Source organism: Apteryx rowi, unplaced genomic scaffold, assembly GCF_003343035.1.
Source record: "Apteryx rowi isolate R43461 unplaced genomic scaffold, aptRow1 scaffold_68, whole genome shotgun sequence".
Classification (NCBI taxonomy): Eukaryota; Metazoa; Chordata; class Aves; order Apterygiformes; family Apterygidae; genus Apteryx; species Apteryx rowi.
The window spans coordinates 450093-466978 of NW_020450960.1; the positions used below are offsets into that span (position 1 = coordinate 450093).

General features: G+C 54.5%; 2 protein-coding genes across 2 annotated transcripts in view; both read left to right on the forward strand.

The window, feature by feature from the left end:
* The window catches only part of FHL3 (four and a half LIM domains 3), a 31707-nt gene extending 17995 nt beyond the window's left edge, over positions 1-13712 (forward strand). The window contains exons 2-6 of the mRNA XM_026085940.1: positions 8607-8791; positions 8877-9051; positions 9683-9852; positions 10165-10351; positions 11638-13712. Coding sequence (XP_025941725.1) covers positions 8636-8791; positions 8877-9051; positions 9683-9852; positions 10165-10351; positions 11638-11789 — 840 coding nt within the window. The 5' untranslated portion in view covers positions 8607-8635 and the 3' untranslated portion in view covers positions 11790-13712. The remainder of the gene's footprint in view (positions 1-8606; positions 8792-8876; positions 9052-9682; positions 9853-10164; positions 10352-11637) is intronic.
* A 2516-nt stretch (positions 13713-16228) lies between these two features.
* The window catches only part of SF3A3 (splicing factor 3a subunit 3), a 10206-nt gene continuing 9548 nt past the window's right edge, over positions 16229-16886 (forward strand). The window contains exon 1 of the mRNA XM_026086072.1: positions 16229-16306. Within this exon, the coding sequence (XP_025941857.1) occupies positions 16229-16306 (78 nt within the window). The remainder of the gene's footprint in view (positions 16307-16886) is intronic.

Sequence of the window (16886 nt, forward strand, 5' to 3'; positions counted from 1 at the left end):
AGGGTTTATTTTCTCAGACTAAGAAAGTCTGAAGCCTGTGTGCACCTGCTTTCAGTACGCAGCCCAGTGTTGCTAAGGGTGCAGTCCATGGGATGTTGAAGCAGATGACTGTTCTGGAAGCACATATCCCAAATCACAGAAATTCAGGTCTCCCTGAGAACATCTAGGGAATATGACTTTCTGAATATTGGATTCGGTGGCTGTTTTAAGTGCTGTGACATGGATGATCATGTGTCTTGAAACTACTTTAAAAAAAAAATCTTTTATGGAGCTTCAGGTGGATTTTTACTTTGTCATCACTGAGATTCATCAGTTACCTTCCTGTACATCTGTCCTGCCTGTTGAGACTTTATTTTTTCCCTTAGCTTTGGGGTGTTTCTCTGACTCTAACTCCTACAGCAATAGATTATCTGCTTATTGAAAGCTGTCTTTTATCAGGTGGTCAGCTGTGCCGACGCACTGCCAGGAGTGTGTGGCATACATGTTTTGCTCCCAGCGCTGAGAGCGCAGCTTGGCTGTGCAGTAGAGGCACCCTAAGGCATGGGACTGAGAGATCTGTAGAAACCGAAAACATTCAAAATATTTAGGAGAAAGACTTTGAAAGCTACTCTCGCATCCAGCTATTACTTGTAGAACCTGACAGTAATCCCACTAGCTCAGGGTGTTAATAGCCTTTTTAGCTTATTCTGATTCTTCTCCACTGTCCTCCTCAGATGTTTTCATAACTAATGCAGTTTATTTCCAGAAAAACATTTTGGGCTGCCAGGCTGGTGTAACGTAAACAGATGGGCTTCAGAGAGAGGGAGCCCTTTGGAAGAGAACCTGATGTCCAAAGTGACCAGAGTTAGCACTGCAGCGTGGAGCAGTTCATGCCAGGGAACCTCACTTTGGTTCTCTTTGGGGAAGAGACAGCAAGGCAGAATTCACCTTTTATAGAAGCACATGTAACTGGAGGGAAAATGCCCTGGAGATTTAATTTTTTGACATCACTGTTACCATATTTAAATGGGAGCTTACCCTTCTCTCTTAAATGGGATGACTAACATCCTTGTGGGGAGAAGGGAGCAGGAGTTCAGCAAGCAGTTGCACGCTTGCTCTTTACTCCTTTTTAAGAGTTGATACGAGCAACCGTTTGCCAGGACTGTGCCTCCCTGCTCCTCTAATCGCACCAAAGTTCCTGTGCTCAGTCACGCTCTCTGAAACTTGGCTCTCCTGTCTTTCTTCCTATTATGGTCACCCTGGCCATGTCTGCAGCTGCTGCCTGCAGCCCTATAGCAGGTTACAAGTCCCCCTGTAGTAAACCTGTTTGTTTGCAAGCTGTTAGGGGCCAGCAGGCTCCTTTTGCTTGGTGGGTGTTGCATGTGGCAAGGGAAGGTTCCTGCAGTATGGTGCTTGGGTCTGCCTGTTTCTCTCGCCTCCCAAACCTCTTCTGCCCTTGACAGGCAGAAGAGAAGAGGTTGGTAAGAATCTCTTCTGGCAATTTGAAAGCCATGGGTTTTCTAACCATCTGGTAAAAGGGATTTACTTGGCTTGGGAGAAGTTTCTGATGTGTTCATATCTTACTCCTCTGCTCTTGGACTTCCTCCTTCAATTAAGTGTCTGTTTGAATCATGACAGATCCAAACTGCCCAAATGTTTTCAGTTCCTGACTTCCTGTTGAATGCAAAGAATGTGCTTAAGCCCACTGGCTTAACTAATTTTGTATACATTTTTTAAATAAGATTAACAGCTGATCTCTTGAGCAAACATTCGATTTTCATGTCAGGAATGATACAGGGTGCATCCTGCCAGCTCTGCCATTGGTTGCTGTGCTGTCCGTCCAAGATTGCCCTCTGAAGAGGGAGGATTTCGTTCAGAACCTGAAATAGTTTATTAATCCTTATAGGTGTTTAATATATTTTAACTCTAAAATCTTCCTCTCTTGCCTTTCTACATGAAATTTTTCATTTTATGATGGCATAGTATGGACTTTTAAACTTCTTTTTCTGACCCTGGTAGAATTAGCTCTCCCTGAAGAAAATAAGCTTAGAGCAAGAGCTGAGTTGCTGTTGCCTTCCTCAGGCCTCAGCCGTTCTCCTTGTCAGCCTGCGCTCTGCCCTCCCTGCCTTGGGGCTTTGACGGGTGGATGGACACAGTGATGATGGGCACCCACGGGAAGCCTGGCATTTTTCACTGTTTTTGTTTGAATGGATCGTCTGTTTCTCTTCCTCCAAACCACGTGTCTTCATGCTTAGCCCTGTGGCTATGTGGCCTTCCAGTGCTCTTGTTGCACTTGTAATAACCTCCTTCTGCCTCTCCTCTCTCCAGGCAGCTGCTGTTCGGTATGACTGGTCTCCAGGCAGTGGCCTGAGCAGGCGCCTTCCTGGCCCCCCTTCCTCCAGGCAGGTTGTGCCGCTTTCAGCAGAGCCTGCTGTGCGCACAGGTGGATGCAGCTTGCCTGGCAGCGTGGTTGTGCATGCAGGAGGAGGGCTGTGCAGCCTCGCACCTGGCCGATCCGCTCCTCTCCCGCAGGGGCAGCCCTGAGGCAGGCTGGTGGACCACAGAATAAGAACGAAGCCTTCCCTCTGTGTTGGAGAAATGACGGGCAGGGTCCTCCAGGTGTGGTTGCAGTGGGGGAGTCAAGGGAGCTTCTGAGGCTGTGCTGGGGGGGCTCCACTCCTCGCAGCACTGAGGCCCCCCCAGAGCAGCCCTTTGTCTTTACAATGTCGGAGCTGTCCATGGGGTGGTTGGGGCTGGAGCGGGAGCTTGGGAGGCGAGATCTGAGGGCAGGAAGTGACTCAGTGGAGCTGAGAACGGGCAGGTGAAGGCTTGATATAACACAGCTCCCTGACGATGCTGCGTGCAAGCTGGATCCAGCTCACTTGCCCTGATGAAACACTTGGCACCTCTCTGGCAAGCTTCCTCCAACCTCTCACCTAAAAGCAAGATCCCTTTTCACGCCAGATGGGACCTTGCTCCCGCTGCATGAGGCCTGCAGCCGTTCTCACGGCTCAGGAGCAGCCTGAAGCCACCTCTGTGCCCCGGCCTGCCCGTACATGCTGCCGCGGGCTCGCTCGCCCTCAGCAGCCCAGGCAGCCGCCAGCGGCGGCTGACCCCACAGGCTGTGTCCAGAGCCATGCTGGGGACACTGGAAGTCCAGCAGAGACTAGCAATAGAGGCGGCGGCAGCACAAGGAGGTGCAAATAACCTGGTGCAGAGGAACGAACAGGCTCTTGGGAGCTAGCCATGCGCGGCCCTGGGCTGCTGCTGGCCTCAGTCCGCTCTCCAGCTGGGGGATGGCAGTAATACTGAGCGGAGCTGCAGAAACAGTGTTGGGAAAGGGGGATTGAGAGTGTTCCCGGCCTGGCTGTGATGGGCCAGAGCTGCTCCTCAGGACAAGCAGCAGCTGGTTTCCCTTTTAGGGTCGGCAATAGGCAGCAATCTTGCACAGATTCCAGGAGCTATAATGAGTCTGGAAAGCCAACAGGGAACAAAAAGTGTTATTCTCCTCTTCTGACCCTGAAGCACTTTGAGAACCTTCTTCCAAAGCCTTATCCCCTGGACAGCTTCATCCTTACATGGGGAATGCTTGCCTCTCCCTGCAAGGTTGTGCTTTCTCCTCTGCATGTTTGTTTAGGTATGAACTGCCAGTGCACAAGTTGTGCTCAGAGCAGCCCGGGGAAGATGAGAATAGACAGGAACCTGACACACAGTCAAAGGCAGGTCTATTCCTGTGTCCTGGAAAGATTAAGCATTTTCCTAGGAATAGCCATACGGGTTGCTCGAGGATCACTTCATGGAGCAGCTGGTTGTGACCTGACAACGAACAACAAACTGGTGTGAAGTTACACAAGGTTATTGGTTCACCATATAAGTGAGACCTCTGGCTGGAGGATTTCATTGTAGCAGGAATCGTCTCAAAAGGCTGATTAAACTCGTGAGTGATTGAATCTAGTGGAAAGCCTGGCCCTAGACAGTCTGTACCACCTCCTTTGCATAATAGGTCTCCAGTTTATAGACACTAAAATTAAGGTAATAATCTCCTGGGGCTGTTGCTAAGCCATCTGCCGGGTTGCTGTGGCCAGTGACACCAGCATGGTGTTACGTGCATGTTGCTCTCTAATTAGAAAGTGGACTCTGCTGCGCGTCCTTGACGGATTGCTGACCTTTCTCATGCATGAAGCTATTCTGAGCTCTGTTCCAGACTGATCAGATTTGCATCCCAGAGCACTTCAAATGTTTGTGCGGAGCTCTCGTTCCCAAAGCTGTTTGTTTTTTGGGCACAGGAGAGGAACTGGACTTCCTTTTCTCCATGAGGACAAGTATATCTGCCAAAGGGGAAGGGGAGACAGCTGGCAGGCATATGATCTGTTGTTTATTTTTGCCCGCAGACAGCCAGTGAGACAGCTGAGAGAATATCGCGAGTCCAGCTCCACCGTCCATCCCACAGGCAAGGGGCCGGCTCCAGGCAGACCTTGTCCTGTGGGGCCATGCTTATTCCGTGCTGGCTGCTGACTGTAGTGCTTGCTGTGGCCAAGAGGCATCAGCCTGCGCGTCCTGTTTAGGGGTTATGTTTTCTTCTGTTTGCCACTGAAATAATAAACCTAATGCACTTTTAGTTCAGCAGCCAGGCATGAAGCAGCGTGGCGGACTGCAGGAGCTGGGTGAGCTGCGGCAGGCAGGCGGGAGCTGCACGTGCCCCGGTGCTGCCGGCTGGGGCTGCGGGGCAGCACGGCCGGTCACTGTGCGGCACGCAGGTGCCTCCTGCCAGGCAGCAGCACGGCTCCTTGCTGCAGCCAGCCTGGCGCTAGTCGGCAGGCAGGCTGGGCTGTCAGCTGGGGCACGGTGCTGCGGGGCATCTGGGAGCTACGACCGCCCTGACGGCAGGGAAGCCTCTGAGGGTAGCGTTGCCACCCTGTGAAATGTGGTGAGAGCCTGTGAAAATGTCTCTAAACAGCAGTTCTGTAAGTGAAGAGTCTCTTTGCAGTTGCAATCCTGTCTTTTTAGGGCAACACCTTGGTTGGTAATGAAGGCGTTACCTCCATCGGCTTAGCGCACATCTAATGTTCACAGGGTGGTGCAGACTGGAGAGTACGGGAACATGCTAATTAGCATGCATGGTGACTGCCTGTACTGTCTGCTAAATATGGCTCTCAGTTACAGTTTTGTTTTTTTTAATCCGTTTTAAAAATCCACCTCTTTTCTGCATGAATAGAGACAATTTCCAAGTTCCTCAGGATAATCACAGTAGGAGTTGTGGGCTATTTTCTGCTCTGTTTCTTTTGTCTCACCTTCCTCTTCTCCGTGAACTTGGTCTCCAGCAGTGCTGGGTCCTCAGGGGTGAGGATGCAGTGTTTGCTTTGGCATTGCACAGGGGTTTAACACCCCTACCCAGCATGGCATGTGAGACCAGAACAAAGAGCAAACAGATCCCTTCCTTGCAGCTTATCTAACACAAATAACCCTGAGCAAACTTCCTGGGTCTGTTCTTTATTCTCTGGAAAAGGCAGCATGGAGTCTGATTCTGTATGCTCTCGTAGCTGTCTGCCATGTGACAGCCCTGGGACTCACCGTGCTGGTGGTCTGCACATCTCCCAGCCTGCCTGGACTCTTCAGCTTGGAGAGTGTGAGTTGGCTCAAACAGTGTGTAACAGCTAGACTGACTTTGGGAGAAGCTACTCAAAGAGGAGACAAATGGAACAAGGAATGCTAGGTCAGTTGTAAGGGCAGCACCAAAGGCTCTGTGTGGTTTTCATTTCCTCTTCCACAGTCGTTCTGTGTTGTGTTTCTGCAGTGAAAATGACACCAGGTGACACCTAACGGTGTTGCCCACCGTAGGCATCTGTGCGCTGCAGCATGACTGCTGTGTGCCAGCCTGTGACTTATGCCAGTGCAGGGATTAGCAGGAGTGCCCTGGTAAGCACTTCAGTGCAAGCTGGCCTTGGCCATGGAGGGAGAAGGGGATTGGCACTGACAGGAAGAAGAATGACAAACAACATTTGAGATTGAAATATTCCTGTCTTGACTTTTTTTTTTTTGACCTATTCTTGTTTTTGCTCACAGTGATAGCTCAGTTGCCACAGCAGAACAGGGTTGAATTTGGCAAATGCACAGTGTTCTGGCCCAGGAGCGCTTCTTATGGAGCAGCTTCACACTGCTCCACAGCGCTCTTGCATTCGGTGTCTGGCATGGGGTCTGCAGGAGGGCATGTGTTGGGGTCGGGGACAGCACGCTCTCAGGGCAGCAACACCTGTCCCTGCAGGGCTGTCCGTGAGTTGGAGGCATGCGAGCCCTTCACGGGTTTATCCAGACCACCTCCTTCCCCCGTGATGCTGCCAAGGGCCGTCCCGTGCTTTTGAGCATGGGAACTGAGACCTGTGGAGGGACAGTGTCTTGGCCTGGGTCAACAGTTCCCAGGAGGCTGGGATCTGAGTCCATGTCACTAGGAAGATCCAAGGCTTTTCCCATAAAGTTTTTCCTTCTTTAGTGTTTTCTAATGTCCTCTGACCCCTTATTATACAGCTAGAGAGGTAAAGCACAGCTCATCAAGCGACACGGTAGCTCCTGCTTGGGCAATATCGCAGCTGCCAGGGTATGAGTGCTTTCTGGAGGCCCTTTTATTACAGACACACCTTGGAAAGTTCCTCTCCTCAACAGGACGGGGAGGAGGAGGAGGAGGGTTTTTAATTTGGTTTCACTCTTTGCCAGAGAGAAAGGTCCCGGATGGCCTCAGGAAGCAAAGGCAAGTGAGGCGCAGAGGAGAGAGGCTGGGCGGGAGCAGCGGGCCAGGGGCCGGTGGGCACTGCGGGGAGAGTCTGCCACCATGGCCGTGCCATGCTGCAGGCGTGCCGGGGCCGGGCGGCAGGGAGCCGGCACACAGACAGGAGCGGCAGGCCCTGTCATCGCCCTGGCCCTGGCACCCAGTAGCTTCTCTGTGTCGCAGCTCAGAGCACCCGCCTCGCGTCCAGCCAGGGACCCCGGCCTCACCGCCCGCTGCAGCAAGCGTGCTGCAGCTGCTTCACTCCGGAGCAAGGCTCGGCAGAGCTGTAGCTCCAGCCCCGCGGCGGTGTGCAGCCGGCGCTCTTCTCAGCTGCCCTTGTCCCACCGCCCCGTGCCAGCCCGCTGTGAGCTGTGCCCAGAGGGCAGGAGGGGCCAGAAGGGCAGGCATGGGCTGGAGGGAAGCAGCTGGTTAATGGGATCGTCTGAAAGGGGACTTTGTTCCCAGCCTGTTGGTCACGTAGCCATGCAGGAACACTAGATTTATTCACCAGCAGCCCTGTCTCAGCGCTTGCCAGGCTTGACAACAGCTGGGAGCTGTATAGCCAGACCAAGAATAGTGCTGGTGAGCTTGCTGCGGTGAGTCAGAGCTGTCCGTATCAGCTCCTGCCTGTGGACTGCCTTCCAGCATAAGAAAAATGACCTGCTGCAGCTGGCAGACCATGAGGAGGGAGGCGCAGAAGGTGGCAGTGAGCTCCTTGCCCCATTAAGCACCAAATTGTAGATTGTGCCATAACAGCTCTTTCTGAAGTGGGTGGTTTCATGAAGTAAACTGCAGAGTGTGGCTCTCTGCAGCCGACTGCTTAGATGTAATTCCATGGGCTTGTCTACACTTGACAGCAAGTTGGTATTAAAGAAGGGTGTGAATTTGCAAGTGAAGAATTCCATATTTAGGAATAAGCAGGTTAAATTGAACAGAAGGAAGATGCTTTTATTCTGGAATTAATGTTTGAGATAAAGTGAAATAGTTTGTCTGAAATATCTCCACAAGCCTCCTATCTTGCAGGGAGGTGGGGGCAATGAGACATGTCTGATGTCCTGCGTGCAAAACCAGAACACTCTGTTGCATGTAAAGCGCACACCCTCCCCCAAACTTTCTCCCTCAAGAATGTTTGTAGTTGGAGCTACATGTGCAGAGAGATTTGCTGGGATGTAGCTTCGTAGCTGGGCATAGCATGGGGTGCCTGATTTCTGCTTCCCTGTGGAGCAGCTGCTTTAAAGTTCTGGAGAAGTTCCAGAATATGAGATGCTGAAAACTAGATCAGGCAAAGCACTGGCTCGCATGCTGTCAGGAAGAATTCTGCCGTCGGTCCAGGGGGCATGCTGGCAGCTGAGTTTGGGTGTGGGAAGGGGTTATTGTTAGACTGATTGCCCTCAAGTTGGCTGTCCCTCCTGTGCGGCAGTGGGTGCGCACCCACGTGGACCTGTTTTGGGTGCTAAATCAAAACTTTTCATGCAAAAAGATTTTCTTTCTTTTGGTCATAATTCACCCTTTGTTTCGCAGCAAGGAGACAGACAGTAAGAAGTTCATTTGCATACTTACGTGTCTAGGTTTCTCTGAGCGATGGCTATTGGTGCTCCAATCGTTGTACTCAAGTATAAATCTGAAGATTCGTCACAGGCCCTGAATGCATGCAGCAATTTCTGGAAGTGCATGCAGCCAAGGAACAGATGCTGCAGCTCGGGTCTCTGTCCTGTCCTGATGGTGGCCACTGACTGGCCCAGTGCCATACAGTGCAGTCCTTGGCAGGGATTTGTGGACCTTGCCCTCCGGAGATGGCAGGGCTGTGCAGGGGACATCTCGGGCAGTGTAAGCTGATACTGACCCAGCATCTCTGTTGATCTCTTAGCAGGTGAAGGAGGCCCTCAGACTGGCACCATGACAGAGTGCTTTGACTGCGACAACTGCAAGGAGTCCTTGTATGGGCGCAAGTACATCCAGATGGACAATGGCCCATACTGCATCCCCTGCTACGATGCCCACTTTGCCAACACTTGTGACGAGTGCAAAGAGCTGATCGGCCATGATTGCAGAGTGAGTATGGGACCCTGTGGCCAGCAGGCCTGTCCCCTAGGCCATTCAGTCCCCTGTCCTCCTCATCTCCTGCTGTCTTCCCCAGGAACTGTACTATGAGGATCGCCATTACCACGAGCATTGCTTTCGTTGCTTCCGCTGTGACCGCTCTCTGGCTGACGAGCCATTCACCTGCCAGGGCGAGGAGCTGCTGTGCAATGACTGCTACTGCAGCGAGTTCTCCTCAAAGTGCATTGCATGTGAGAAGACAGTCATGCCAGGTAGGAGTGTGCAGAGCCAAGCGTTGCAGTTGATCCTAGTCCCAGCAGTGCCACCTGGGGTGGCAGGGTTCAATGCAGGGCGCAGCAAGCAAGACAGCTGAGCTTCTGCCCTCTGCCCCATCGTACTGCACGGAGCAGTCTGGGCACTTTGCTTTTCTGGCAAGACAGCAGGATCCTGAGCTGCGATTACCACAGCAGCCCTGTGTATGTTCCCCTCTTTTGTGGGGAAGTGAGTTGGGGAGGAGATAACAAAGGGCTTCCTGGGTATTTTCTGATGTGTGCTGATGAGAGGGAATGACTGAAGGCGTGTGAGCTTTCCGGAGACGGCCTGAGGCAAAGGCGTGTCTTTGCCTGGCCTTTCATGCACCATCTTCAGCTGTAGGTTACCGCAGGCTTCTCAGCCACAGCCTGTGTGCTGGGGGCATGTTCCTGCAGCCCTCCCCATGCTGCTGCAGGGGTGGGCCCGGCCCCCGCCTCCAGCTCTCTGTGGTACCCTTGCTCTGCTGTGTCACTCGGTCACTGGGTGGGCAGGCGAAGAGCCTGGTGTGCAGGACTGCGCAGCCTCCTCGTGTCCCGGGTGTGTGATTTGTGCTGCACTCTCATGTCACACTGAAAATGACTTTCTCTGCAGGATCCCGCAAGCTGGAATACAATGGACAAACCTGGCATGAACATTGCTTCATATGTAGCAGCTGCCAGCAGCCCATTGGGTCACGATCCTTCATCCCAGACAAGGAGGATTATTACTGTGTTCCCTGTTATGAGAGCAAGTTTGCTCCTCGCTGTACTCGTTGCAAAAAGGTATGTATGGCCTGACAGCCCAAAGGCCCTGAGTTCTCTGATCCAGGGATGTGTTTCCCCACTCCTGCCATGAAAGGCTGCTGTAAATGTGCTGGGGGTTGGTTCCTGTGTTGTTCTGCACCACGTCTTAACTAGAAGGGGAGAGCAGAGGACCTCCTGCATGACCCCACTGCTATCCACAGTCAGTAGTGTGGGCTCAGCCTCAGCAGGAGCAAGGTTTGGATGCCAGCACCCCTGCTAACTGCTGTTCATGTGCTGCTGCCTCCTTCCCGCAGTGCCCGTGTGTCACCAGTGCACTCTTTCTTCCCACAGTCCCTGACCAAGGGAGGAGTGACTTACCGGGACGAGCCCTGGCACAAGGAGTGTTTTGTCTGCACGGGCTGCAAGACGCCCCTGGCTGGCCAGCAGTTCACCTCCCAGGATGACAACCCCTACTGCATTAAGTGCTTTGGGAACCTCTATGCCAAGAAGTGCAGTGCCTGCACAAAGCCCATCACAGGTGAGCATGCAGAACGGCCCTGGTTATGGGGCGCTTCCCTCTGAGCAGGATGTCACTTACCTGCCCTAATTGCCCTCTGGAGTTCACATGTGACCCAGGCCCATGGGGTGCTCACATAGGTCTCCACTGTGCAGGCTTGCTAGTGTGTCACTAGGCACTTCAGGCTACCCTGGGACACGTGCTGGTGAGCGAAAGGTGCTCTCAGACACGTTCCCCAGGGAAACAACGGCAGCTGCTTGCTGAGGGACCCTGCGAGAAAGGATTGCTCTGTTGTAGTGATCCTAGGGCTGCTTGTGTTCCTTCATCTACATATTTAAAGCTGTGAACTGTGGCCCCTTGGGGGGAGTTCCCTCTCCCCTGGTGTGCAGGGGTAAATGTTTCCAAGATGAGCCCTCGCAGTGTGATCTTGTGTCTCTAGCCTGCCTTGTTTGGAGCTGGTTGCCGCATTACAGGTCCTGTAGAAAGAGCCCTGACAAGCAGGGAAAATCAGGGGCTTCCCACTGTGGCTGGAGCAGCGGCTGTGCTTCAGGGGAGTCTGGACCTGCCAGACCTGCCATGAATGGGGGAAGCGGGGCTCGCTCTTCTGCAGAAACCCCTGAGAGTGTCTGGCCTTGTGCCTGTCCTCAACCACTTGACCTTTTCCTTTGCGACTCCTCTCTTGCTCCTGAGAAGGCAGACGGAGCCATGAATCAGCTGGTGACTCAGATGGTGACTCCAGCTGGGGACAGAGCAGCTTGAGGGCACCCTTCTTCCTGTCTGGTGCTTGCCAGTGTGTCGCCGTCCTGGGAAAACGGGGGTCACAGCCCACATGTCTAACCGCTGCCTGGCTGGGGAGGAAGTTGCCCCTGGGGCCTCTGCGGGAGCTGGGGCATGGCTGATGGCAGGAGGGCTTTTCCCAGAGTTCTGTTAGCATTTGCCTTGGAAGGGGCTGCTCCAGGCATCCCTGCTGGGAGTTCCTGCCAGCCCAGTCATCTGTCACAGTCACTCGCGGTGACGGTGCAGCTTTGCTCTGTGCTCCTCTCTGGGCAGGAAGTGGTGGTTCTGACCTGGGGATCTCAACCCTGCAGAATTCCAGTGTGAAATCATTTTGTTCCTCCTCATGCCTCATGCAGAGTGGGAATGCCTGTGTCAGATGTATTTAATACAGTGGGATGTTTGGGTGCTGCAGTGCAGGGATGTGTGTGAACACCTGACTTGGAGAAAAGCAGGCCAAGACTCATTTGTGTGCAGGAATCTTGTCCTAGTTTCTCCAGCAGTTTTAACCCTGCGCTCTGTCCCTCCTGTAGGCTTTGGTGGTGGAAAATATGTCTCCTTTGAGGACCGTCACTGGCACCATAATTGCTTTAACTGTGCCCGCTGCAAGACCTCACTGGTTGGGAAAGGCTTTATCCCTGACAACGATGAGATCCTCTGCCGCGACTGCAGCAATGACCTATGAGCCTCCAAGGATGCCGTGGGGCAGGGGCTTTCTCTATTCTTCAGAGTCTTTGTGCCAAATATCCCCAACAGCATTTCGGGGGCAGAGCACAAGGCACAGGAGATGAGGGTTGACCCCGAACCGCGGTGTGTTCAGGAGGTTCCTGTGCCCCTCCCTGAAGGCTAGAGTATGCTATGCTAAGGCTCTGTGCAGAGCCAAAGCTAAATAAAAGTTGAAAAAGGAGCTTTAAGATCCCCCATTATTTAGTCTTTCCTTCTGCTTCCTGTCTGATTGGGCACTAGCTGAGCCCAGGGCCCCCAGCTGAGCAAAGGGCAGGCAGCAGTGGCTTCAGCGTTGGTCTGTTGGATCTGCACGCTGGCAGCATGTATTCACTCCTCTTTTGCACAGCGCTGATTTTTCTGTTTTCCCTGTGTGCTCCCTTTGCTCTGTGTGATCAAGGCAGCAGCTCCTGGACCTTGCAGCTTGGCCTTGCCAGCCTGTGTAGTGGATGGCTTTGCAGCACCTTTTCTGTACGCATGGTTTGGCCTGTGGCATTGCATGACCTGGGCCTGAAAGGTTCTCCCTGCCCCATTTGGGAGGTCTGGGGACACCATGCTGGAGCATGGCCAGAAGAGCATGCATCATGCCAGATGGAAAACAACCCCAGTTTCTCTAGCCACCTCACCTTTTCTGGGCCCAGGCCCTTTGCTCTGCATGTCTCCATGGAAATGCTCTCGCTCAGATGTCGAAAAGGACCTCAGACCGCCAGCAGGCATGGAGCACTCCAGCCTTGCCACCTTTCTGCCCCATTCCCATCCTCCTGTCTGTGCTGTCATCTCCCCCCAGCCACCTCTGTTCTGTTCAGCCCCGAAGCTGCGTCGCAGCTGTTTGCACATGTGGCCATGTTTGCAGCTACCTGAGCTAGAGCTGGTGATGCTGTGTGAGATACTTCTAGCAAAACAGCGGAGAAGGGTGTTTGGAGGCTGTTGGAGCACTTGGGGTTTTATTCCTGCTTGTTCCCTCTCACGGGGAACTGCAGAATAAGGACCACCTTGCTGAGCCCAGCCAGCAGTGACACAAATATCACCAAAGACATTTCATTAATTTTGGGGAGGGGAGAGTTGTCTGCAGGCTGCTGCAGTGCTTGGTGGCCACTGGGGCGGTTGGAGAGAGGAGGGCCTGAGGGAGAGCAGGAGCTCTGCGGCACAGCGAGCTGCCGAAGGTCAACCGGGGGCCTGAGCCAGGGTGTCCCCTGGCCTGCTCCTGCCGGGGCCTAGCACTCCCACCCAGTGCAGCCCGCAGAGTAAGGGGCTCCCCGGCCCCACTCGTCCCCAATGTGTGTCCCAAACAAGAAGCAAAGCAAGGTGGCATCTGGACTCCCCTGGGGAGGAGCTTTGTGTCTCCTAAGTCCCTGCTTTGGCCCTAACTGTGCAAAATAGCACCCAGGCTGCTGAGCTCTCCCAGTCTCACGTGAGGGCTTGTGCTATCCTTGCCCACGGTTGAGCTGGCCCCGGGGCCCCTCTGGGGACTCGTGCTTGCCTTGCCTCAGTGTTGCCCTTGCTCTATCTTGCTTGGGGCACTTGTGCCAACCCTGCTTTCCTGCTTAGCCACATGCTTTTCTCAATGCATCTTGTGTTTCTTTTTTCCCTTTTGTACTCTCTTGTCATGAATATCTGTCATTTTGTAACCAAACTGTGGGATGAAGGGGCTAGCCCCCCGTCACAGGATTCATTACGAATGGGAAATGTTATGCATGTTGAAGAGTTAATAATTCTGTATTCAGATCCTTATTGAACCCTCGTTTGAAAGCTTTGATGCAGGCAAATCAGAGTTTGTGTGTTCGCTATTCTAAGGAGCTTCGAGCAGTCTCTAGAAGGAAGTGTCCTAAACCTCAGCCTCCTGTATGTTTCTTAAGGCTTTATATAATAAACCGTTTTAGTGACACTTGCTTTCATGTGTTTCTCGGGCAGCAGGGCAGAGTGCTGCCTGCATGGGTCTTACAGCCCTGTGCTCAGCCTTGTCCTTGAAAAGCAGAGGTGGTTCATGGCTCCCTGCAGGTATCTCCCCTAACTCCACACTGGGGACTGGCTGGTGTCCCCTGTGCTCACGCCTCCCCCTTCCCAGTCCACGTGCAGGCTCTCGGGAGGAGGTTTGGGTGGGATGTTGCTGTAGTCTCCGGCTGGGGTAGCAGTAGGCTCCTTCTGGCAGCCTTCGCTGCAGCACTGTGTGCTCATTGCTCGCTTTTATCAGCTGGGGACCCATTTATTCCCCTAACATCTGCAACTATTTTCCGCAGATTCCTTTACGTTTACTAACAGCTGCATGACTTCCTCTGGGCTTGCCTGCCTGGGGCCCCCTGCACCCGGCTCCGGCTCCCCCTCCCCCTTGGCGTGGTGGCATCGCTCCCGTGGGAGCTGCTGCCACCATCCCGATGGATGCGGCTGCGAAGCTCATGCCGGACCGCGGTGCTGGCTCTGGGCATGCACGTTCCTGGCTCGTTCAAAGGCTCCTGCAAACGTTAGCACCGGCAGCTAAAGGGTTTTTCCATAAGATTTTGTTGCTGTTGCTGCCCTGTGACCTGCGCTGGGCTCTGTTTTTGCTGCTGCTAGGCCTCAAGCAATGAGCAAGCAGCTCTGGCCCTGGAGGTTTCCAGCAGAGTCTGTCCTCCAGCAGCAGCACCACAAATCCTTGTTTCTGCAGTGCTGTTTCCAGGGATTAACCACAAAAGGTTTCTGTACAAAGGGCCCCCGGGCTCCTCTTTCAGTCAGCCTCAAGAGCCTCACGTTTTTAGCCAAAAAAGGAAATGACCCAGCTGCACGTAGCACTGGAACATCTGGATTTTATCCCTGTCATGAATGGGTCATGGATATGCACGGCCCAGTGCCTGATTTGCAGGAGGGGGAGGGTGATGTCATGCACAAACATCCCCTGAGATTCCCGGAGTGTGGGTCGAAAACAGTCATGAAAATATCATTAAGCACAGGCTAACGGTGGGGCAGGGGGCAGCAGGGCTGGGCCAGCTGCGGGGGTGGTGGGGAAGGGGAGTGCTGAGCCCAGGGCTGGAGCCCCTCTCACGCCAGCCAAATGCCCCCGAGCTGCAGCGGTGCCCCTGCGTGTGGGCTGGCGCCGCCAGCCGATGGGGCTCAGCCTCAGCCCCAGGCTGCGTGTGCCTGGGACGTGGGTGGCAGGAAGGGGCAGCAGGGCAGAGCCCAGGACGTGGGTGGCAGGAACGGGCAGCGGGGCAGAGCCCGGGACGCAGGCAGGAGGAAGGGGCAGTGGGGCAGAGCCCAGGATGCGTTCCCAGGACACCCATGGGGCGCAGCCTCCCAGCGACCACAGCCCCATCTCCGCAGCGGGGAAATGGCAGAGAGCGATCCCCGCTGGCAGGGACGGCCCTGGGCGCTTAGCAAGGGTCAAGGGCAAAGCAGCTTTGCTCCTATCACCCCACTTTTCCTTCCAGGAAGCTGGTGCTGCCTCCCTCCACCAGCCGCAGGCAGGGAGGTTGCTGCAGACCAGTGTGCTGAAGTTCGGCAGTGGCCACGCTCCCCAGACAGGGAAAACCATGTCCCGGAGCAGGACGTCTCCCCAGCGCGGCCCAGAGGAGCTGCTGGTGGCTGGCAGGAAGGGAGCTTGCGCAGCGGCCGGTCTTCTCCCACCTTGACAAAATAAAGAGGCTGGATGGGACACTGCCAGATTTCAGCTCCTTGCTTTTCCCAGGATGAAGTCTCATGCAAAGGGAAATGGAAGAACACTAAGTTCAGGCTCTTATCTCTGCTTTTATTTTTAGACAGGCATTCATGAGGAAAGAATGACGTACTTAGAGGCAGCCTGTAGTGCAGGAGAGTAATTAAAGACAATATTCTCACCTTCAGTATCATCCTCTTCTCAGTGAATTGGCTGTTCCCAGGGCAGGATCATGTTTGTCTGCCATAATTATGCCCAATTTTTTTGTTGCTGCTTTTGGCTTAAAGTAATTTAGTATGCATGGTAGAAAGATATCAATAATTTATTTGTGAGTTAAAATTTAATTACGTCTTTGTATTTGGCAAAGTGGGGGCAAAGCCCTGGCATGATCTCTCCTTGGCATTACGGGTGGGTGTGAAGAAGGTAATTAACGTCCAAGCGAGAGTGGCAGGAGCTGGCTTCCACCCGTTGCGTCACTCACACTGCTGAAACCGGCCAGGCTTCTGGGCTGCAGTGTCTCGGTGGAGAGCGGACGTGGTCTTTGCATTCAGCAGTAATTGGACAACAAATGTCCGCATTGCCCGGGTGCCAAGAGCCACCGCTGTGACCGCACGAGAGCGAGGATTGCGCGTGGGGCTGTGGGTGTTCGCTCCTTCCATGCCTGCCCCAGCTGGGACGGCGATCCGTGACTGCATACCACTGCTGCAGCCTGCAAAGCGCCCAGCCAGGCATGTGCACGGGCGCCGAGGGCTGTTCCCCAGCTGCGTGGGCTCGGGATGCCTGGGGTGGGCACCGACTGCGGGGCTCAGGCCACCATGCAGGGGCTGTGCTGCTGCGCAGGTGCTGACGACACTGTGTGGTGCCGAGCCTGGGTGCTCCTGCGCCGCTCCGGGCTCAGCCTTTGCCTCAATTTCAGGAGCTGCATGCTACTGCTAGCAACTGCCTATGGGCCTAGAGCCGGGGTCTCTGCCCGGTGCCGAGGCCTGGAACGACCCTGCCTGCTCTGCCTCCTGGGGCGCCGGAGCCTCCCAGCGGGACCAGGCGGCCGCCGGAGTCGCTGCACGCTGCCGCCTGGCTCCGGCACTGGGCGCCGAGGGGCTGGAGGGCCCGACCCCCTCCGGGCAGCCCTGAGGGAAGGGCTCCTCCCGAGGCAGACCTGCCGGAGCTGTTGTCCGGGGCCCTGGGCCTGCGCGCAAGCTGCCCGCCGCTTCCAGAGGGCTCCGGGCGCGGGCAGGCCGAACGCCCACTTCGGAGCGCTCCCCAAAGCGTTGACAGACACCAGGAAAGCCGTGACACTCCTCCACAGCCCTTCGTCCTGCTTTCTCTGCCCTTTCTGGTATCCAGCCTTCCGCCTGCCCCGCTCCTCTCCCCCACCCGCCTCCCGGGTACCAGCCCAGGCCTCCCCTCCCCGCCCCGCCCGCCCGCGGCGCCGGC